At 42.0% G+C, this 23,820-nt stretch overlaps 1 protein-coding gene and 1 non-coding gene across 7 annotated transcripts in view; both read left to right on the top strand.

The window, feature by feature from the left end:
* Positions 1-23,820, top strand: part of Qtrt2 (queuine tRNA-ribosyltransferase accessory subunit 2) — a 28,391-nt gene that overhangs the window by 1,185 nt on the left and 3,386 nt on the right. Inside the window, exons 2-9 of one of the 6 annotated variants that reach the window (XM_006521670.4) lie at positions 7,278-7,290; positions 7,400-7,620; positions 8,259-8,314; positions 10,580-10,656; positions 11,772-11,984; positions 16,793-16,992; positions 19,516-19,667; positions 21,086-21,203. In XM_006521670.4, the coding sequence (XP_006521733.1) occupies positions 7,418-7,620; positions 8,259-8,314; positions 10,580-10,656; positions 11,772-11,984; positions 16,793-16,992; positions 19,516-19,667; positions 21,086-21,203 (1,019 nt within the window). In that variant the 5' untranslated portion in view covers positions 7,278-7,290; positions 7,400-7,417. Of the gene's footprint in view, positions 1-7,277; positions 7,291-7,399; positions 7,646-8,258; positions 8,315-10,579; positions 10,657-11,771; positions 11,985-16,792; positions 16,993-19,515; positions 19,668-21,085; positions 21,204-23,820 lie in introns of all 6 variants that reach the window. The other 5 variants (NM_001356329.1, NM_001356328.1, XM_011245796.3 and 2 more) reach the window with 5 other exon arrangements.
* On the top strand, positions 1,799-1,931 carry Gm25989. The gene has a single exon (XR_003952032.1). It is a non-coding gene; the product is annotated as a small nucleolar RNA SNORA84 (small nucleolar RNA).

Raw genomic sequence — 23,820 nt, 5'->3', positions numbered from 1 at the left:
TTCTTTTAAGCCACTAGCCTATATTATAGCCTCTAAAACTAATACATCTATAATTCCAGTAACAACTCTGCCAGTTACTACTGGTAACTGTCTTAGTCACTGTTCTGTTGCTGTGAAGAGACACCATGACCAAAGCAACTGTTATAAAAGAAAACGTTTGATTGAGGGCTTGCTTACAGTTTTAGAGGTTTAGTCCATTATCATCACAGCAGGAAGCATGTTGGCATGCAGGCAGACGCCTGAGCAGTAGCTGAGAACTGCATTCTCATCCATAGGAACAAAGAGAATTGGCATGTACTTTTGAAACCTAAAAGCCAGTGACACATTTCCTCCAACAAGTCCATAACTCTTATCCTTCTAATCCTTTCAAATAGTACAACTCCCTGGTGACTAAGCATTCAAATATATGAGCCTGTGGGGGCCATTCTTACTCACACCCCACAGCGACTTTATTAGCTTCACTTGACTAGTTTATAAAATAAAGGTGAGTAGGGTCTGTGTTGTATTTGTTTTGAGGGTTAATGTAGTTAATGTATCAAGCATGGTAAGTACCCAATAAATGTAACTACTATGATTGTTAGGCCTTTCAATGGATGAAGTTACCATTTGCTTTTTTTGTTGTTGGGGTGGTGTCTCATTCTGTAGCCCTGTCTGGCCTGAAACACACTCTAGAGTCAGGCTGGCCTCAAACTTAACAGAGATTTGCCTGTCTCTCTGCCTCCCAGGTGATAGAATTAAATTATGTGCCAGCATTCTCTGCTGGATCCTTCCTTCCTCCTTTTCTTTGTTTCTTAAAGGTTTATTTTTCTTTTCTGTGTATGAATATTTTTGTGTACATGTATATATGTATACCACAAGTGTGCATGGTACCCTCAAGTGAGAATAGGAAACCCGATCTTCTAGAACTGGAGTTACAAGTGATTGTAAACTGCCATGTGCTGACTAGGGACCAGACCTGGTTCCTCTGCACCAATAGCAAGTTCTTTTAACCACCGAGCCAGTTCCCCAGACCTGCATCTTATATTTTTGATGTGCCTCATTGGGTTTATCTCTTTCTTATTTATTTTTTTAAACTTTCATTGGATAATTGGATATTTCTTCAAATTTCTTCTGTATTTCTTTCTAACAGGTTTGGATAGCATCATCCATTCCCATGAGGGATATTTCCAAACTCTTAACACATGTGCCTAATAAAGTTTAGTATTGTTAGTGTATCTCTCTCTCTCCCCTACCAATTAGGGAAAGAATTTTAAAATATTGCGACATCCATCATTTCTGAATCAGCTTGGTGCATCGAATTGTTTGGAAGTTCTTCATAGTCTCTTTCTATGTGTACATAATTGGTAACTTTATATGGGGAAGGTGGGAGAGAAATGGATGTTTAATATTTACAAATCTCTATAGTTCCCCCACCCCCCAAATTGATCATCTCACACTTGCTGCATTCAGTTGCCAAATTTGGGACATCTGTCCATAAAGATAATCCATTCAAACAACATATAAAAATAAAAATTCTTTCTTACTGACAGATGAAGGCAGATTGGCATTAGCAGTGTTAAGGCAGGGAGTTGTCAGAAATACAAATTTGCTCACTGCCTGTCAGTTTTCCCTGCATCCTAAGGTCCTTCCTTAGGACCCCTAAATACTTAATCTGTAAGAGTGAAAAGGACAAGTCCTGCAATATAAGGGACTCACAGTAAGTAGAGGGGGCGGGCCACGGTGATAAAAGCAGATGAAACCATTTGATGCTGTTGCTTGGGTCGGTGATTACATCACTTCCAGATGATGTTTTAAAAGTGCCCTGTGGTTGCTGGAGGCTGTTGTGTAGGTACAGCTTTCTAGTGGATACAATGGGCAAGAGAAATCCTTTGATTTATGCATGGTAGCTGTTTCTTCTCAGCAGCTGCCATAGCCCGGTCATTGGCACATTATTTAAAAAACAAAACAACTGTGCACATGCGTGTACATTTATGTCTGTATTGAATACATTAATTCATAATAAAAACTTGTATAGAAGAAGGTTACAATTAGAAAAATGTATCTAGCATTGAACAGTGATTGAGGATAGGAAACACTGGTTCTTTGAGCTCAGAAAAAATGTTCTATGTTTTTTAATGTTGGTAAGACACATTTTTCCAGGGCCAGCAAGATGGTTCAGTGGGTAAAGGTGCTTGCCACAAAGCAGTATGAGCAGTGTTTGCTTTCTGAGGCCCTACATGGTAGAAGGAGTAACTGAGTCCTCCAAACTGGCCTCTGGTCTCCAATTTGAACTGTGGCATACATTGGCACATGTGTACACACACACACAAACACAAGAGTATAATAAAATAAATTTTAGGTGTATTTTCTAGTGCTGTCCATTTTTCTTCTTTCTTTCTTGAGACAGGCTCTCACTGTGGAACCCATCTCAGAGTTGGTGGCTGATGTCTTCAAGGGACTAGCATTATCAACTGTGAATCTCAAACCCATATGGGTTTGCCCAAATGAAGGTGGAGGGTCTTATAAAAATCTTGCAACATAAAAGGGTTCTAAATATATAACAAGTATAAATTAAAGACAAACAATCCAAGGTGGTCTGGCAGCACTCACCTGCATTGCATTGTGGGACATTGCTCTGCCTTCAAAACCAAAACATTGTGAGCCTTCACACCACGTGACTCTAACAAACGCTGTCCCAAACACCCCAGCTTAGATTCAAGACTGTTGTGTCTTGTAAACTGTGTTTATTCTACATACAGTTTTCTACCCTTATAGGAATAGCATTGATGATTATAAAAATCAAAAGATAATCAACGGTAAAAATATTCAAGTATATCTCCTTAATATAAAATATTAAGCTGATATTAATTCTTGATATGAAATAAGCAAGCACATTCATTAGTATGCAAATCTGCTTTAACCTTTTCCCGTTTGTGTGCGCACATGCATGTGGAGGCCTGAGGTTGATGAGGGATCCTTCTCCATCTTTCTACCTTATTCCTTGAGGCAGGGTTTCTCAATCCAACCTAGAGCCCACCAGTATAGCTGGCCTCTCCAGCCAGCTTACTCTGGGGGGTGCTTTCTCTGACTTCTGAGGCTGCAATTATAGGCAGGCTGTCATGCCCACGTAGTATTTACACGGGTTCTGGATCCAAACTCCTCCCATGCAACACAAGAGCTTTAACCATTGCGGCATCTCCTCAGTCTCTTCATCTTTAATAAATGGTAAAACTAGATGTGTACCAGACGTGTCTGTGAATCGGAACGTGTAGGCAGCTGTGTTCCAGTGTTACCAAGCTTTACAGCAGCATGGTTCTGGTTAAGTGGAGGAGCAGTGTTTTCTTCCGTCGCAGCTAGGTGGGGAAGGATGAGAGAGAATGCTCAGGATTGAGTGATGGAGACTTTTATATTCTTCCCTGCTGGGAAGAATGATCTGGACCTTCCCTCGGAGAATAGTGAGTCTTGGAAGCCAAGAAGAGTATGGGCTTCCAGGTTTAAGTGCCTCTACATTTTTGAACAGCAGTTGGTGGGTTTTGAACAGTACCTTGGAGAACGAGTTTCATTCTATTGAGAGAACATATGATAGTTGCCTTTATGCAGATAATTGTTACTTACTCTAATTTTCTTTGCACCAGTTTTGTTTGTTTGTTTAATTATACGTCCTGTATGGGTCTTCTGTAGAGCAGTCAGGCACTTACAGGCCCATTTTCCTTAATCTAATTCTGTTTGATCCACAGTTTTAAAAACTGCTCTTAGAGGGGCTGGAGAGATGGCTTAGTGGTTAAGAGCACTGGCTGCTCTTCCAGAGGTCCTGAGTTCAATTCCCAGCAATCACATAGTAGCCCACAAGCATCTGTAATAGGATCTGATGCCCTCTTCTGGTATGTGTGAAGACAGCTACAGTGTACTCATACACATAAAAAAATTAATAAATCTTTTTTTTAATTGTTCTTAGAGTTGCTAGCTTGAGTTTTATCTTTTTTTTTAAAAAAATCTAAGTTCTGCATTAGATTAAGTTTTGCTTTTCATTTTGGCTTGGAATTAGAACACAATTTCCCACCATTTTTGCAATGATGTTATGCATGCCTCTGCTATTCTGTTCCATGTATTTGTGCAAAAGGACCTCTTTTAATTCTGATTTCTACATGTGACTGAAAAACCTGTGACACTTGTCTTTCTGCGCGTAACTTATTTTATATAACAGTGATCTCTAGTCCCATGCATTTTCTTAAAGATCACATTATGTAATTTTCCTGGGGTTGATATGATTTCTCTCTCCATTCTTATACTTTACTATTTGCATATTAATTCAGATATTGCTCTGTGAAGGCTCTTATTACCTCTCTGAATTTAATTTAAAAACACAACTTGTATACATTTAAACTCTTTACAGACCTTAACAACTCAAGCAAGACATTTTCTGAAGGGGAAGAAACAGCAGGTTCTTGTTTCTAGAACTTTCTGAAGTAGTTCCTTACTGTAGTTTCTTAGACTTTTTACAGCTCTTAGCTTTGCTTCAGTGTGGCTTCAGAGTGCTGCAGGTTTAGTTAAGTATATAAAATGAGTTTTATTTAGTAAATAAGGAGTTTGAATCTGGTGTAAAAATTTCTGGGTTACAGTCTTATAGTTACGTTTTCATAATGTTGAAGATGAATTTTCATCCTCTTAACAGTTTAAATAACTATCAATAAGGTTTTTACTTATTTTATACTATTCACTTTATTCTAATAGTATTAATTTTTGATATGATTAATATAACTGTTTATTGATAGATGAGAAACTAAACAGAGTTGAAACAATTGAGAATAAAGTTGAGACTGTGCTTGGAAAAGTTAGAAAGTGTTTTATACCCTTTCTTCTTTTATTTTTCTTCAGAGCTGAGGACGAACCCAGGGCCTTGTGGTTGCTAGGCAAGTGCTCGACCACTGAGCTAAGTCCCCAATCCCATACCCTTTCTTTTTAAAGTAATTTAAGGCTTTCTTCATATTCACAGGCCTCCCCCTATTATGTCTACCCCTCCCTTCTTTTCTCTCCCACTTCCTTTGTTCCACCTTAGTTTTTAAGGCAGGCTCCTTCCCTGAATGTGGAACTCCCTCATTTGTCTAGGCTGGCAGGCCAGTGAGCTCCAAGCATCCAGCAGCCTCCCCTCTCCATTCCTCCCACCCACCCAGCTCTAGAGTGATGGATACTCACTGATGTGCCTGGCTTTTACATGGGGTCTGGGGAGCTGAACTCAGTCTTCATGTTACATGGCGAGTACTTGACCCATTGAGTTATAGCTTTCTAACCCCCTAAAAGCTGTGATTTTTGTGCTTCTTTATTTGTGTTTACTTGAAATGATGTTGTAGTCAAAGAAAATTGACTTGTTTTCACAAACATTTGCACTAGTTTTTATAATTTCTGGTTTATCTGAAGTCTCTTTGGAATATACAGAAGTTAATTATTTTGTCTAATATTCTTATGACTATGATAACTGTCTTATTTAAATATAAAAACATTGTTCTTTAATCGTAGTACTTGTGTTTCCAAATTCCTTTTTACCAAATGTGAATGCTTGTTGATTGGTTCCTATCTTTGTGTATGTGTAGGAGTGAATGTATGTGTGCATGCGAATGAAGTTCAGAGGACAGCATCTAATGTCAGCCATGAGGCCTGGGCTACCTTTTTTGAGACAGGTTTTTTCATTGGTCTGGAGCTAGCAAGATTAAGCTAGGGTGGCTGGCCACCTAGCTCCCAGGGATCCATTTGTGTCTACTTCCTCAGACCTAGGATTATAAGCATGCAATTATAAGCCTAGCTTTTTAAAAAAATATGAATCATGGTGGTTCAGTTCAGGTCTTTATATGTGCAGGGTAATCCTTTTACCTACTAAGCTATCTGTCCTACTATGTTGGGTTGTGTCTCAAACAATAATTGTCTTTCTTTGAAAGCAATGCTTTAGAATATAGGTGCTACAGTTAGAGTTTATCACATAACTATAATAAATCATCTACTAATAAAACTCAAGGGAGGGGCTGAGGGAATGATTCATTGTGTAAAGTGAGTCTGGATACCCAGTACCCACTTCCTGCCTGGCATGGCTATTAGGTAGCTGTAACTCACCACTAGGGTGCTGAGATGGGTGGGTCCTAGGGAGCCAGGGGACTTTCGTACCTCTGCCATATATGCATTCATGGGAGTGAGCACTCAGGAGCACATGTACACAGCCCTGGTTCAGTAGGCAAGAACTCCTAAGGATCCTTGATGTAGTGATGTAACATAGTATTTATAAGATGTTGGTATGACCACGGACATTTAAATTTTAAAAAGTGTGTGTTTGTATGGTGTGTTTGTGTCTAGGTCCTGTACCACATATATGTGGGGGTCAAAGTACAACTTGGCAGAGTCAGTTCTTTTTCTCCTATACGAGGGGATCAAACTCGGGTTGACAGATTTGGCAGCAAGCACCTTTACCCAATGAGCCAGCTCATAACTCTCCAATGACATTTTAGAAATGATCAGCCATGCTGGTTTATCAAACTCTGTAGTGTATTTTAAACGCTCATTTTTTTTACATTAAATTATTTAACAACATCCTAATTATTTAACAACATCCTACAAATAATGTTTTCTGTTGTTTTTAAAACCCTCTTGGTATATTTATGGAAGTTAGAAAGAATATATTTTTTTCCTTAAAAAAATTTGTCTTGGGCTGGAGAGATGACTTAGCAGTTAAGAGCAGTTAAGAGCACTGACTGCTCTTCCAAAGATCCTGAGTTCAGACCCCAGCTACCACATGGTGCTCACAACCATCAGTAATGACATCTGACGCCCTCTACTGGGGTATCTGAAGACAGCTACAGTGTATTTACATATAATAAATAAATAAATAAATAAATAAATCGTTTAAAAAAACAAAACAACAGTTGTTTTTTTAAAAAAATGTCTTTCCCATGTTGAAATCATTTATCTGCTCCTGCAGTTTCTCATCTGTACGGGAATAAACTAGAATATATATATTTCTATTTTGCAGATAATCTGTTATTTTATGCTGTGTAGTCTTTGATATATATCCATTATGCTGTTTTGGAGTCTCTTTTATTGAATTTTTATTTGTACAGGAAAAATATTGCTTAATATTCTCTCAAGTTGGAGAAGTATTGTTAATAACATGTTTCCCTAAGTGGAGTGACCTCCCTTGTGCATGTGTGTGTTCAGGGCTGAGTGACTGTCACAGTTAACCTTCTATTTCATTCCTTTCATTTGCTTTGTTTCCGTCCGCTTCCATGTGTGTTCACACATCCTGATACCCACGAAAGCTGTGAAGCAGAGGTAATAGACACACAGCTATTCATTTTTGTGTACATTGCTTTTTTTGCAGAGTACTTAACCTTTAGATGTCACGAATCACCTTCTAACTTTAATGCTATTTTCCTCTCAGAACACAGAAGAATCCCAAATGATGAAGCTGAGTCTCATCAAAGTCGTTAATGGCTGTCGTCTAGGAAAAATACAAAACCTGGGCAAAGCAGGGGACTGCACGGTGGACATTCCGGGCTGTCTTCTCTACACCAGGACTGGCTCTGCCCCACACCTGACACATCAGACGCTGCGTAACATCCACGGGGTCCCAGGCATAGCCCAGCTCACACTCTCATCCCTGTGAGTGCTGAACCTAAGCTTCCAGGTATCCAGCCTTGGCTGCAGCGCGCAGGAGGGTTTCTGCGTCTTCATGTGCATAATTAGATTAAAGTTAAAATCAGAAGAAAAGTATTAGCTACTGTACAACCTTCGGGTCCTAACCTGGATCCCAGCGAGACCTGTATGTAAGCAGTGCTATACATTTCCTTCCAACTCTAGGCCCTTTCTGTTGCTCCCCACAGAACATGTGGAGTTTAGAGCCCCTTCAGCCCTCTGGACCCATGGTACATTTTATGAAATGAGATAGACTCAAATCGTTTTAAGTACAAACTAACTATATTTAATTGAAGATTTTACTGTATGACCAAGTAACTGAGATTTTGTGTTGATAGTGATTTGAAAGGGGAAGGAAACCAGTGATCAGAGCAGTTGGTTTTTGTCGGTTTTTCTTCTCATGCACCAATTGTATACCTTCATTTTCACTAATGAACCCAGACCTGCCAGTCGAACATCTTGAACAGTGATGTGCTTTGCTGTTGAAGATGGCATTTACCGTCATGTAGCTTATTTGGGTGCAGAGAAGAGGGTGTCAGGTGCTGTACAGAGAAGCTAAAGAGTGATGCCTTGCTGTGCCGTGCATTTTCCTGTTTTTCTTACAGAGCAGAACATCATGAAGTCTTGGCAGAATATAAGAAAGGAGTTGGAAGCTTTATAGGTAAAGACTAATTTAAATTCCACGCATGTGTAATTTGTGACGTGTTAATTTAGATTTTGGAGGTCCTGCTGGCTTACCGTGATTCTCTTGTATATTTATTTCTCCTTTTCCACCACCACACCTTCTTCTCTCCCTCTTCTTCCTCTTCCTCTTCCTCCTTTTCTTTGGGGCATCTAAGAAAGAAGCATTGGGGATTGAAGGTTCATTGGAAAAGATAATCCTGGTTGCTTCACAGGGTCAGGGTTACATAATATATCATGACAAGCCACGGGGGCTCTAGCTTCCTCTGGGTACGTGTGAAGTCGGGTCAGGGTGGAAGCAGTGACTGTGGTAAACAGGTATGGGGCCACTGCTGCAGACGGTGTGCAGAGCTCAGAGCAGAGGCCATGGCTGTGCACACTCCACAGCTGTCTCCTCATACAGGAGCCTCCTTCGTAGAGAAGAGAATGCAGAGCTCATGGGTTCCAGAGGAGGACTCTGTGTGCAGATGTTACGTGCCCATTTAGTGAGAGGAAAACCTCAGTGGTGGCAGCTACAGAACCAGGTTGTCATATACCGCTTTCTCTCAGTTTCCTCCCCACTGCCCAGCGCGTGGGCCTCGCTAAGCTAATTACTCCTGAATCCATAGTCCTCCATTCTTCTTCATTAGAAGCCGTGATACCTCACTGGTCCAGAAGAGGAGAGCATGACATCTCAGTATCTTAAGTTGAGAACAGTTTTAATCACCAGCTTTAAAATCTACAAACCTTTCATTACATGCCCATGGCTAGCATGCACTTTCTAGAGATAATTGTAATAGCTGAAACTACACTGCAAACATTTTAACCTTTTTTAATTTGTCTGTGTTTTAAGTGGAATCCTATAGGTAATGTAGGGTATCAAATGAAAATTATATATGAATTATTGATCATTTTTTAAATATTGATTTTATGTGTCTGAATGTTTTGACTGCATGTGTGTACTGTATGCCCATATGCCTGGTGCCCATAGAATTCAGAAGGGTGCGTTAGACCCCCTGGAACCAGAGCTGTAGGTGGCTATGGACCACCATGTGGGTACTGGGAACTGAACCCGGGTGCTCTGCAAGAGCAGCCAGAGCTCTTAACTTTGAACTGTCTCTCTAGCCCCTGGTTTAGTAATCACTTTAAAAGATTTTTTTTTTAAGTTTTTAAATTACTTTCTTTTTGACATAAAAATCTACAAAACTGTTATCTTGGGTCCATTAAATGTACTGTGAGTGTCCCAGTAGATCCATGGTTCTCACCCTTCCTAATGCTGCAATCCTTTAAAATATAGTTCCTCATGTTGTGGGGACCCCCAACCATAAAGTTACTTCGTTTTTATTTTATAACTGTAATTTTGCGACTGTTATGAATTATAATGTAAATATCTGTAAATTATATCAGATATAAGGATATCTGATAAGTAACCCCTGTGAAAGGGTCATTTGGCCCTCAAAGGGTAACCCCCACTGTGTTACTAATCACGGCTCAGCTTCGGCTGACCAGAACCACAGATCCTCATTCAAAATATGTTAACAGTGGCCCTGATAGTGTCTTCTAGGGACCCAGGCCTCCACTGTCTGCATGTGCCTCAGCATTACCTTCTGCAGTCTCATAACAGCAAAATGAAGTCCAAGCTTTCTAGCTCAGAGTTCCACAATTTCCATGATGCTCCCCAAAACAACCTGGTCAGCTCTGTCACAGCAGTATCCTCTGAACCTGATACCAATTTCTGACTTAGAGGGTCTATTGCTTCAATAAAGACGGTTACCAAAGCAGCTTGGGGTGGAAGGGTTTATTTAAAGGCTTATGTACCCTGACAAAAACTGAAGCAGAGGCCCCCGGGACACTGCTTATTGGCTTACTCCTTGTGACCTACTCACCCTGTTTTTGTGTAGAACCCAGGACCATCTGCCCAGGAATGGCACTGCCACAGTGAGCTGGGCCCCCCAACATCAGTCATTAATAAGAAAATGCCCCACAGATTTGTCTCTAGGCCAGTTTCACAGAAGCAGTTTCTCAGTTGAATTTCTTCTTCTCAGATAATGTCTAGGTTTGGGTCATGTCAACATAGGATGAATCTTTACATTTAGTTCTTTTAGGTTGGAAGGTCTCAAATCATTTTGCTCCTTTTCACTGGCCTTCTGTAAACCCAGGATCAGGTACCAGCTGTTAGCTGAGATGAGAGGTGCTTTATCTACCAGCACATGCTGGGAGGCTTTTCCCTGTAGCACTTTGAACAGTTCTTTCTGTGTCTATACAGGCATGCCGGAATCACTCTTCTATTGTTCCCTGCACGATCCAGTCACCCCCGGCCCAGCTGGTTATGTAACAAGTAAGGTGTGTTCTCAGGGGCCTCAAGACTGCAGTCTTGTCCAGGGAAGACAAGTTATGGTGACTGTCAAAGGCATCCCCACGGCTGGGTGGATTCCTTGATGCGCTCTGTTTATGCTGATGATTTTAACAGAACGTGATTCTTAAGATTTAGGAGGGCTGCTTGAAGATGAGCTAAGTTCGGGAACATTTTAACATTCAACATTTTAATATTGTTAGAAAAATTCAGAAGGTGGAAGAAGGTCAAGTTCCTGCCAGATAGGAAGGTCTGTGAGGAAAGTAAGCGTAGCCTTTGGATACAGGCGCTTCGTGTGTAGCGTTAACACTCTTGGAAGCGCGGGGAAGCTGCTAAGAAGTTAGCACTGATGTGTCTAGATGTAATGAAACCTCAGTCAGTATCGCTGCTTGATCAGAATTCAAAAGGCTAGATCTCTGGCCAGAGGTTGTAGGGAATAAAGAATGGTATCAGTAGCTCCTTAGACTTCACCTGAGTGGGGGCTCTGTTGGCACCGCCCCTTAGGGAGGCATGGGCACGGCTCAGTGTGCACCATTGCCTTATAAGAGCAGTTGCTTCCTGTACACAGTGACTCTTAATTTTATTTAAGAATACAGTTTGGATTGTTTGTTTCTGAGACAGGATTTCTCTGTTGCCCTAGCTGTTCTGGAACTCAGTCTATAGAGCAGTCTGGCCACAAACAGTCCTGCTGCCTCTGTCTCCACCACTGCCCGGCATAAATACCGTTTTCAATTGTGCTTCAATAAGGATTTTTATTTTTAATTTGAATTTTTGAAAATAGTATGTTTTACTATTCATATATATATATATAGTGTGTGTGTGTGTGTGTGTGTGTGTGTATGTATATATATATATATTTGTAAGAACTTAGCGGAGAGAACAATGAACTCTGTCTAGGAAATCTGAGTTGAACACATTAGAGCAGGTAACATTTAAACTCAGGACACTCAGTTCATTTGGACTATAGTGAATCCTAAATCACGTCTAGGGTTTCGGATTGACACATCTTCTCTCGAGTTGTTAGAGATTACCGTGCACCGTTGTGTTATGTGCTTTTTATTTTCATGTTTCTCTTGTTAATTCCTCATCTCTCGCTCCACGGCAGTCTGTGTCCGTGTGGGGTTTTGGAGGTCGAGTGGAAATGACTGTTTCCAAGTTCATGGCAATTCAGGAGGCCCTGCAGCCAGATTGGTTCCAGTGCCTCTCGGATGGGGAAGCATCTTGTGCAGAAACAACTTCCATAAAACGGGCCAGGAAGTCTGTGGACCGCTCGCTTCTGTTCCTGGACAGCTGTTTGCGACTACAGGAGGAGTCTGAGGTGAGGCTGCCCGATAGCTGCGGAAGCGCTCATCTCCCTTCTGCAGCAGGATGCACCTTGGCTGGTCCCCGCCTGTGGCGGGCTGCCTCTTGGCTGGTCCCCGCCTACTTCTCTGTTCCTTGCATCTCTGCTTTACATGTTCCTGTTTCCTTTGCTGAAGCCAAGAAGTTGGCTTCTCTGGGATTCCATCTTAGGCTGTTTCGTCCCCAAGCTACCTTCCCGTAGTTATTTTTATGTTTTTAAAGATTTTCTTTTTGGGGCTGGAGAGATGGCTCAGTGGATGAGACTGCTCTTCTGAAGGTCCTAAGTACAAATCCCAGAAGCCACATGGTGGCTCACAACCATCTGTAACAAGATGTGACACCCTCTTCTGGTGTATCTGAAGACAGCCACAGTGTACTTACATATAACAATATAATATATAATAAATAATTCTTTTTCAAAAAGATTGTCTTTTTATTTTATGTATGTGAGTACACTGCAGCTGTCTTCAGACACACCAGAAGAGGGCATCGGACCCCATTACAGATGGTTGTGAGCCACCACGTGATTGCTGGGAATTGAACTCAGGGCCTCTGGGAAGAGAAATAAGTATTACTATCTGCTGAGCCATGTCTCCAGCACCGCCTTCCCTTAGTTTTAATTATTTGGTGAATAATTTTGAAAATGTATTTGTGTCAATTTCCTTTTACTTACCTTGAGAGTTAGAACTGTATACATACTGGGCTATAACTGAGTTGTGGCTGTAGAATGTCCGTCAAGCTCTTATCTCTCAAGTCTACTCATCCCCAACCTGTTACCTCAGCTTACAGCGGTCACCAGACCCCATAGCCCAGGAATGTAATAAGACTTTCTGACCACGCACATTTTCTGTCCACATGTGTGTTCCTCCCTGACTCCATCTCTTCACACAGGCCTTGAGGCTGCCTTTTCCCGCTTCCTGTTGAGCCCAGTCTCTCGTGGCGGTGCTTATCTTCGAGCTGCTTTAGCTACCCTCATCCGTGCTCCTTTCTGCCTAACCGGCCTTCAGCTCTGCTTCCCAGGAGAATTCAGTGATTCTCCACTTCACCTCCCACGGTCTACGTGCCTGGCATGCCCCCGCTCATCATAGACTGCCTTTTCCCACGACGAGCAGTCTGGCCTTTCTGAATTATTTTGCAGCTCTTTAAAGCATTCATTTGTTTAATTTTGGGCCACCTATACCCAAATACTTTTTTTTTCTGGATTTTTTTTTTTTTTTTAATTTCCAGGCATTTTTCCTCTCTCGCTTCTATTAGGTTTGTTTCACTTACTCATCTCTTTATGAAACAGTCCCTGACACTTCTGGAAACTCCCTGCCATCCTTGGCTACTCTTTTTAATTGGTATGTGCTATCCCATGACCCGGCCATACGGCTCTGCACTGACTTCTTCATGTGGCTGCTTTTCAGCCGTGCTGTCCAGTAGCTCGGATTTGGTGTCGGTTTCATATCTGCATTAGGTAGCAGAGTGTCTGACATAGTAAGCCAGGAGTGGAGGGTTGTGAGGTGATGAGAGGGAGCTCTGAGGCGATACGTACGTATTCTGCTGAAGGATGCTTCCTTAGAGAGCAGAGAGGCGGGAAGCAAAGGGACTGATCAGTCGGACTCAGTGGCTCATTTCTGTGATGCTCAGGCACATGGGATTCGGGGGCAGAAGGATCATGAATTCAAGGCCAGCTTAGGCTATCTAGAGAGACCTTGACTGGGAAAAAATAATGGTGATCAGTGGGGCCAAATATGAACATCAGTAGTAAAATATAATTTGCTAGTAAGCTCAATTAGGGGAAACTTTCTTCTGAACAGAACTTTTTTTTTTAGCACAGGAGTCCAGTATGGTGATTTTGCTATGGATCTAGGTGGTTGGTTTTGGCTTATTAGCCAGGTTTTTGTCATATTTGTAATATTTGTTAAAGAGAAAACAGGAAAAAGGGATGTGACAAAGATGATTAGAAAGTCCAAGTGAGTCTTGACTACAAGCTTAGTCGTCCTCATCTAAGTTCTTGTGGTCAGCCTTATCATTTGTTACTGTGCATATTATCACTTGTTGGGGCCTTTCTGTATCTCTAATACCTTCATATTACTAACAATGCCTGCCTCCTTTCTTAAGGGTAGACCTGGGAGGGGCAGGCCTGCTTCAGGCTGTGATTTGACAGTCCTGGGATGGGAGGGCCTATGCAGTTGTCTACTTGGTGCATCCAGGACACTTCTTCCTGTTTTTAGCTACTGAATCTTAGTCTTTTGTTGTTGTTCTTCTTTGTTTTGTTTTTGTTTCTTTGGTTTTTTGAGACAAGGTTTCCCTGTAGTCCTGGCTGTCCTTGAACGTGCTCTGAATACCTGGCTGTCCTCAAACTCAGAGCTCTGAGTGCTGGGATTAAAGGCTTGATCCACTACTGCTCAGCTATGGATCTTGTACCATTCACTGCTAAAGCTCTCCAACATTCTGGTTTGGTCATTGTTCCCCACAGATAATCCCTAGGTTGAGGATGGCAAGAGGTTTCTTCTGGGGCGTTGGAACCATGCCAGGGCTGCAGGAAGAGAGTGATGTGTTGGCCATGTATGCTGTGGCAGTGAGAGAGGGACATGATGGTGTTCTGCTCAGCATCTACTGAAGTAGTGTGGGCACTCTGACTTATATCACATAGATCTGTGACTCACTGTTTGTGTAGTGGCTAAAAGTCGCCATTTGTCGTTCCAGTGATCCTCAGCTTTAGAGTGCTCCCTCCAAGCAGAATAACCATCACATCCTTCACTGTTCTGGGATTACTTCCTGTCTCTGCTTTTGGCACCATCTCCTCGGACTTCTAAAGCAGCCGGGTTGATCCTACCCCTGTCCGGTTGTCAGATGTTGCCTTTCCTCGTCATCACACCAGCACTGCCTTAGCCCAGGTTCTGTCATCCTTACCAAGATTAGGAAAGCTGTCTGTACCCGATCCGTAACCCTAATTATCCCTGAATTACTCTACACTAAACGAGACAAAGGTGTGGTTGTCCCTGTGTTTATGTTAAGGAGCCTCCCAAATTCCCTCCCCATAGAAGCACTTGTGATGTGTGTGTCTCCTGCAAGGCTCACTTTACACTCACTTATATGTATACTTAGTTCATAGACAGGCGTGTCTGCAGTACCTTAATGTAATCATGTGTTCAGCATCAGTGCCTGTCTTAGTTAGTGTTTCTCCTTTGTTCTTTTTAAAACAGCTGCTTAGGAAGCTGTACTGTTCTTACTTTAATCTCTCAGTTAGGTTTTTCATTATTCTATACATCTTTGTCAACATACCTTGATACATATGAGTCAATATATTTATTTATTTTTATTTTATTTTATTTTATTTATTATACATAAGTACACTGTAGCTGTCTTCAGACACACCAGAAGAGGGCGTCAGATCTCATTATGGATGGTTGTGAGCCACCATGTGGTTACTGGGATTTGAACTCATGACCTTCAGAAGAGCAGTCAGTGCTCTTACCCGCTGAGCCATCTCACCAGCCCGAATCAATATATTTATAAGAACACTTGTTAGTGAAATTTTACGACTGAAAGATAAAAGCATTAGCATTTTGATAAACACTACCTACTTATCCCCGTTGTAGTTTCTCTATTGCTCTGACAAAACATCACTAAGGCACCTTACAAAAGAAAGCATCTAATTGGCCTTCCTGTTTCAGGTTCCATGATGGCACGGTGGCAGCAACAGCTGAGAACACACTGGGGATGGCATGGGCTTTTGAAACTTTAAACCCACTCCCAGTGACAGACACACTTCCCCCAACAAAGCCACACTTCCCAGCCCTTCCCAAACAGCCACTAAGTGTGAACCAAGTATTGGAATGCATTAGAGTTATAGGGAACAGCTCATTCAAGCCACCCCCACCTCCTGCCTAAGAGCTGAAGTCACTTTTGCTCTATTGTCTGGGTATAGAAGTGCTATTTCCCCACACTTTTGACTCACTGTGCCATCTCTGGTAGGTGGTTTGATACCGAGGTAAGGATCTCATTGTCCCCTGCCTGCCTTTCATATCTAGTGACTCAGTAGCTCTGTGTGTGCAGAGCACCCACATTTAGTTGTCTGAGTTTCGTGCTTTTCTATCTATTTATTGGGGGTGCAGTGGGGAAAAAAAATTTTTTTTCCAAGAAGTTTCTGGAGCTTTTCCTGTTGTATAGCTATTTATTCTTCCAAAGAATAAGTTTTTTGCCTTTGTTATGGTATGTTGCATGCTGTAACCTTGAGAAGGTCTGAGGTCTTCTGTTTATGCAGGTCAGCCATTTCCCATGAGGCTTTGGCTTGCCTAAGAAGGCTCTCCTTATACACAGACAATAAAAAGTCAAAAATGCAATAGTTTCTAATATTTATATGCATATTTTTTATGTTGAGATACTAGTTTTATCAGATTTGGTTCTTTGAAGATAGAAGCAGAAATCTTTTTTTTTTCAAAATGTATAATCTAGTTATTATAGTTTGACTGCCTCTTAGTCCCTAACATTACCTGTAGCGGAGAGATGTGAAAGTTACTTCAAGTAGGCCTGGTGAGTCCTTCAAACTAATGCTCTTACTTCTTGTACCTTCTCAGAGAACATTTAGTTTAAGGGCAGACATAGAACATGTTGTTTTTACGATGTGTTCTTTAGAGCCTTAACAGTTCTTTGGGTGCATCATTCCCTGTAGACATTTTATCTGTAGCACCTTCAGTGAGCTCTTTCTGTCCATTGGACTTCCAGGCAAAGTTCATGCAAACAGAAAGTCTCAGGTTCTTGCAGTGGTTCAAAGCATTTAATTCTTCCTTCTCTCAGGTCCTCCAGAAAAGTGTGATCATTGGAGTGATTGAGGGTGGAGATGTGATGGAAGAGAGGTTGAGGTCAGCACGAGAGACAGCCAAGCGACCCGTCGGGGGCTTCCTGCTGGACGGCTTTCAAGGGGATCCAGCAGTCACAGAAACCAGACTGCACTTGCTGTCATCAGTCACTGCAGAGCTGCCAGAGGACAAACCAAGGCCAGTGCTGGATTGGGATGCAGGCCAGCCTTGTGGGTGGCGGGCAGAGGTGCTGGTGACCGTGTGATGCAGGGTCCCCTCAGGGTCCTTTCCATGTCTTGATTATGTCCTTCCTGCTTATTCTTGGCCAGCTGGGAAATCTCCATCAAGGCTGCTACCCTGGTTTCAGAATGTAGAGGGGAGAATTGGCATGGATTCCTTTATTTGATCCTCATAACTGAGGGCAGATGTTACCCTCTGTTCTCTCATTCTTGAGCCAAATACAGATGCTGCTTTTTACTCATGATAACCTGGTGCCTGGAGACAAGAGTAAAGTCATGTTGCATTCTAGTGCAACCAAGGCATGTGGGTATGCGGGGTGAGGATATGCTCTGTAAGTAAGAACCTTCAGCAAGTCTGCTTTTGTGGCAGTTAGTGAGTGATGTTGCTTTGTTTTGTTTGCTTGTTTAATTGGTGTGACTAGTGGGGTTGGTTTTTGTTGTTGTTACATATATCTTAGAATACTGCAATGGTAACAAGAGATGATTCCTAAATTCTGGATTTCAGAGCAACTGATGTCACACTAGTACCTAAGTTTTTTTTCTTAATGTATATATACTTCTGTGGAGTCTTGTGTATTCCAAGCTGGCCTCAAACTTGCTATGGATCCTCCAGCCTCTGCCTCCAAAGAGCTGGGATTACAGGTGTGCACCATTGCTCGTGATCTGCACAGTCCTGGGAATGGAGCGCACAGCTTTGTGTGTGCTAGGCAAGCCAGGCACAGGAAACGCTACTGTGTGATCTCACTCTTGTGGAACCCGAAATCAATCTCCTGGAAGGCTGGGAAGTGTGGGAGCAAGGAGGTGGGCAAGATGTTGGTCAAAGAATGATTATTATAGTCAGAAGGAGGAGTATGCTAAGGGGGCCTCTTGTGCAGTCTAATGGTGGTTCGTGATGATGATGTTGTATTGAAAACTGAACAGAATGGGAATTAAGTGTTGTCACAGGAAAAATGGTAATTGTGTGAGATAACACATTTGTTATTTGGCTGCATTTACCCCTTTCATAGTGTACACAAACTCCAAAAGACATTGTTTATGAAAAATACATATAATCTTATATGTCAAAAAAAAAAGATTTTCAGTCTTTTATCCTTAATGTGAATTAAGGCTTGGCTTTTTACCTGTGATATATTGAGAAACTTGGCTCTGAGATGCTACTTTGTTTTCAAGGGCTATTATTAGACAGGACATGTGAAATCTTATTACTTTTTGAAAGCCAGACATAATTACATGCAATGAAGTACATGTGTCTTAGAGATGGCTTAGAGGATCCCCTAGAACAGGCTCTTGAAGCCATCCTACCAGCCTTTCTCTCTCTCTCTCTCTCTCTCTCTCTCTCTCTCTCTCTCTCACACACACACACACACACACACACACACACACACACACACACACACACACCTGTTTGTGTGTCATCCCTTTTCTGTGCCCATTCACTATGCTACAGATGAACAACTCAGCATGAGCTTTTCTAGCATTTTCTGGACTTTCTTGTGCTAAGTGTTCACAGATGTCTCTTTCTGAATTTGAAAGCTGGGGTTGTTTTTCTCTAAGTGTGTAGAAATGCCAGCTTCAGTTGGAGTGGAGTTGTAAAACCTCACAGGAATTGAAGGCTGTAGTCAGGAAAGCTGGCATGCACTTAAGGGTTCTGCTTGTTTAATATTACATAAGTCCTTTTTTAAAAAGTCCTTTAAAGAATCAGAAAGTATGAAAGCTTTTCTCCTCTAATTCATGAAAAGGGCTATGGGTAGAAAAACAAACTGAAATAAATAGTTGCAGCCAGGCAATCCTGATGCCGTCCCTCTCCATGTCTTGTTCTCATGGCAAAACCTGCTGGAAAGTTATTAATGCTCCCAGATGCCTTAGCTCTTGCCTCGGCGACACCGTTTCAGTTCCTAGTGCAGACTTCTCATTAACAAAGAAAATACGAAGAAAGCCAGCTAGACTCTTAGATCCTGGAGTCAGTGCTGAAATTCTGAAAGCAAGACGAACTATTAAATGAGTCTGCAAAATACAGTAAAAGGGGAGATAGCTGATGGTGAGATGAGCGAAGTGTATTCTTTTAAGACATCTGTGCAGTGTTTAGATGGGTTGTAAAGTGAGCTCTGACCATGGAGTGGGTCAGAAAGATGGCAATGGCAAATTATTAGAAGTGACACACCGTTGGCTTTTCACCTGCCCCCCATGGTGAATCTGTGGAGGTCTTTATCATTGCTCCTGTTTTAAAGTGACACAATGGCAGTCAGTAAAGGAACTGCCCTAAACAACACAGCAGCTCAGTAACCAGCCAGCCTGGGTGGCAAGCTCGTGTCTCTTTCCTTCAAGCCCTGAGCCCTGCCTCACACTGTGGCCTATGCTTGCTACCCTGAGCTTGGTCGCTGCTGTTTGTGTGGTTGTTTTCATATGCTGTTGACCTGGAAGCATCCTCTGCGTTCGTTCTGGCGACTGCCTCATGCTGCTGTTCTCATTGTTGCTTTTACAGGCTCATCTGCGGTGTCAGCCGGCCAGACGAAGTGCTAGAGTGCATCGAAAGGGGAGTGGACTTGTTTGAGAGTTTTTTCCCATATCAAGTGACCGAGCGGGGCTGTGCCCTGACTTTCACCTTTGATTGCCAGCTGAATCCTGAGGAGACACGTGGGTCTTCTGAAGTTTACCTAACTCTTATCTTTCATGTCTCCTATTTCCTATGAAGTTTTCCCTAAGTCATGAGACAGAAATCTGTACAGCCTTTCATAAAGGTCATTTTTGATTTCTTCTTTGTGATCCCGGGATGTTGGCACCTAGAGCAAGGAACTCAATACTGCATGTGTAGGTCATCAATATTAGGATGCAATTTTTATAGTGAGCAAAAACAAGACCTCTTCTGTTCATAGCCTGACAAAAAGAAAATTCAGAGTGAATTGTGATGAAAATCTAAGGAAAGGAAACCTTTGAACAGCTTAGTAAAAGTCGGTTTGTTTTTATCCACAAAAGACTTCTTGTCTCCCTTTTGCAAGCCCCATGCAATTAACTCGCAGGGAGGGAGACGCACCATCGTCGGGTCGTTGTGCTGCCTTTTGCTTCTTTGGGTTGTTTTTGTCATACTGAGATATAAAAGCTACTTTCTTCTGCTAATACTGCTTTGAAGCACTGCCATTTTCTTTTAATGTTTAGTTATTTCAAAGTCAAGACAAGCAGTGTCAGAATCTGACACACAAATGGAAGAGGAAAGGGACCCGGGACACAGACCACAGGCCAGTTCCCTGGAAGCCTGTCTTCAGGGATGTGTGCAGCCTCCCCTCCAGCTTGCAGAGGAGGCCTTCCTTGTTCTCCTCTCACTTTCTTTACAACTCTTGAATCATGTCTCTGTGTGTACTATAAAATCTGTGGAGTGTTACCTAGTGAGGATTTTATAGAAAAGTGTAAACTCTTCCCCTAAGCAGTGAGGATTTTCCAAAATGCATCTCAGCACACAGTCCGTGGGGACAGTTCCACCGCGCTTTGTACTCAGCGCCCTGTCACTTACTAAAGTTACCCTTCTAGAACCATCTGCCTACCTGGGTCCACACTGATTGCTGTCATTTCTTTTCTGGAGACCTTTTTATTTTGCTGGTCTTCCTCATGCAGTTAAGGGAGTGTTCTTCCATTAAACTAGGACCGAAAAGGTACAGGGTGGGTTCCTTAGCTAGAGTCTCCACAGAAGACATAAATTAAAGCCATGTTCTACATTAATCTACTTGGAATATGGGCTGTCATGAAGCTCAGTTTATTTACATGTCCATCGTGATAAGTCATAATGATAACCCCCTCTTTTTTTTTTTGATCATTCTTTGATGGCAAGATATATGTCATGTGCTTGGATCCATGCTTAGCTGGACCTGATGAGATCCCATAGGGATAGTCTTGGCCATCCAGCAGTGTACTATTTATTTCTTCTTGGTGATTTCCTGGGGATAATTCTAAGAATGGAGTTACGGGGTTAAAGGTTATGAAATTATAACTAGAATAAAATTTTTCTAGTGTTCACTCCTTATCTGATTTTAACTCAAGACTTTTTATTGGTTTTTCTTCAGTATTGCAACAAAATGGAATCCAAGAAAAAATAAAAGGCTTGGATCAAGCAAAGAAAATTGAAGCAACTGGTTGCAACCAAGAGATGACGTCATTTGAAATTAATCTGAAGGAGAAAAAGTAAGACATTTTTTGAAGTTTAGGTTTTGATTTCTGACTTTTTAATTTCAGTCTGTCTTAAGTTTATGTAACTGTTCCCTTTTCAGTTTATGACTTCGTAAAATATTTATAGTTGGACATTACTTAGGCCTTCTCAAATTTGGTTCCAAAAAACCTTTTTTTTTTCCTCTGCGGATGCCTTTGGGTACTTCGTCTTGTTAGGACATTAAGCTAGATAACTATTGCTTTAGAAAAGCTGTCAGAAAGCGACCACTCCGTTGCTGGATGTTTTTATTCTTATTACTTTTGATAAGGACATGTATTAGTTAGGGTTTTACTGCTGTGGACAGACACCATGACCAAGGCAAGTCTTATAAAAAAACAACATTTAATTGGGGCTGGCTTACAGGTTCAGAGGTTCAGTCCATTATCATCAAGGTGGGAGCATGGCAGTATCCAGACAGGCATGGCACAGGAGGAGCTGAGAGTTCTATGTCTTCATCCAAAGGCTGCTAGTGGAAGACTGACTTCCAGGCAAATAGGGTGAGGATCTTATGCCCACACCCACAGTGACACACCCATTCCAACCAGGTCACACCTATTCCAACAAGGCCACACCTCCAGATGGTGCCACTCCCAGGTCCAAGGATATACAAACCATCACATTCCACTCCCTAGTCCCCATAGACTTGTTCAAAAACATGAGTCTATGGGGGCCATACTTAAGCATAGCATAATGCAAAATGCATTCAGTCCAACTTTCAAAGTCCTCATAGTCTATAGCAGTCACAACAATGTTAAAAGTCCAAAGTTCAAGGTCTCTTCTGAGATTCATTCAACTTAATTAACTGTAATCTCCAAAGCAAGGCAGGAAACCAGCTGGGCAAACTCCAAACTCTGCATCTCCATGGCTGATGTCAAAGCAGTCTTCAGATCTCCACTCCTTTTTCATCTTTCTTGACTTTTCATCTTTCTCCTGGGCTGGTTCCACTCCCCGTTAGCAGCTTTCCTCAACATGTATCCCATGGCTCTGGCATCTTTAACATCTTTGAGTCTCCAAGGCAATTTCAATGTTACAGCTTCTTGTTTCAGTGTCTGGGATTCCACTTGACCTTTTGAACTCCTCCTAAGGACTGGCATCGCTTCTCTAGCTCTGTCCTGTGTAGCACTCTAAGCTCAGGTTGATCCACTCTACTACGGCTGCTGTTCTTGGTGTTCATCCCATGGTACTGACATCTCCAATACACTGGGGTATTCCACTCCAACTAGGCTTCACCAATAGCCTCTCATAGGCTCTCTTCAGGGTGCCAAGCCTCAAATCCTTTGCATGACCCCTTCAGTCCTGGGCCATCAACTACAGCTGAGGCTTCACCTTCTCCATTGGCCTTCCCTGGCCTCTCACAGTGCTAAGCCTCAGCTTCTCTCCATGATCCCTTCATTCCTTCACAAGCAGTACCACCTGAGTGACTCTTACACATTACCAAGTCCAGCCGCAGCATGAGGTACAACCTTCGGTATCTCTGGAACACAGCTTCTTTGTGCTCCCAGAAAACACTTTCCAGAAGATTTCACCTCAGTGATGCTGGTCTCTTCTTAATCACTGCTAATTCCTTAGCTCCGGCTAACTAGCATCAACTTACCCAGTAGTTCCTTCCATTCTTAACTCTAGAGCCAGAGCTACATGGCTGAAGCTGCCGAGTTCTGCTGCTTACAGGAACTAGAACATGATCACCTTGTACTATTATATTATCACTAGCTTTATGTTTTCTAAATCCTTCACTGCCCAAGCTTGGCTATCCTGGATCTTGCTCTGTAGATTGACCTTGAATGCAGAGATCAGCATGCTTGTCTCCTGAGATTAAAGGTGTGTACCACCTTGCATGGATTTAATCTAGCTGGGTAGAATCTTGCCCCAAGGTCCCACTCCCTTAATCTGTTATCTCCTAGAACACAAGATTTTGCACCATTTCACTTCCTGGTACCCCTTTAATACTCGAACCATATATTTTATATTTTTTCTTTCTAAGCTTGCTATGCTTGTTCAAACTTCTCTTCATAAGACTTAACCAGAGAACAAAGTCTCTGCTGGGCTTTTTAGAAACTTCTTTTGTCAATGCAATTAATCCAAGTAGCTTCACCTTAGCCTCAGGCAGACTTTCCAGACAAAGGCAAAAAGTAGCCACCTTCTTCACCAAAATACCACAAAAACAGTCTTTATGCCACATACTGAAATTCTTCTCCTTTGAAATCTCTTGGGCCAGGTCAACACAGTTCAAATTACTCCCAGCAACTAAGTCTTCCATATTCCTACTAGGATGGCCCATTAAGCCCCATTTAAAGCATTCCACTGCTTTCCAAATACAAAGTCCCAAAATCCACATTCTTTCAAATAAAAGCATGGTCAGGCCTATCACAGCAATACCCCACTCCCATTACCAACTTCTGTATTAGTTAGGGTTTTACTGCTGTGGACAGACACCATGACCAAGGCAAGTCTTATAAAAAAACAACATTTAATTGGGGCTGGCTTACAGGTTCAGAGGTTCAGTCCATTATCATCAAGGTGGGAGCATGGCAGTATCCAGACAGGCATGGCACAGGAGGAGCTGAGAGTTCTATGTCTTCATCCAAAGGCTGC

The sequence above is a fragment of the Mus musculus genome, chromosome 16 (genome assembly GCF_000001635.26).
Source record: "Mus musculus strain C57BL/6J chromosome 16, GRCm38.p6 C57BL/6J".
In the NCBI taxonomy this organism is placed as follows: Eukaryota; Metazoa; Chordata; class Mammalia; order Rodentia; family Muridae; genus Mus; species Mus musculus.
This window is presented reverse-complemented; position numbering and strand designations above follow the sequence as displayed.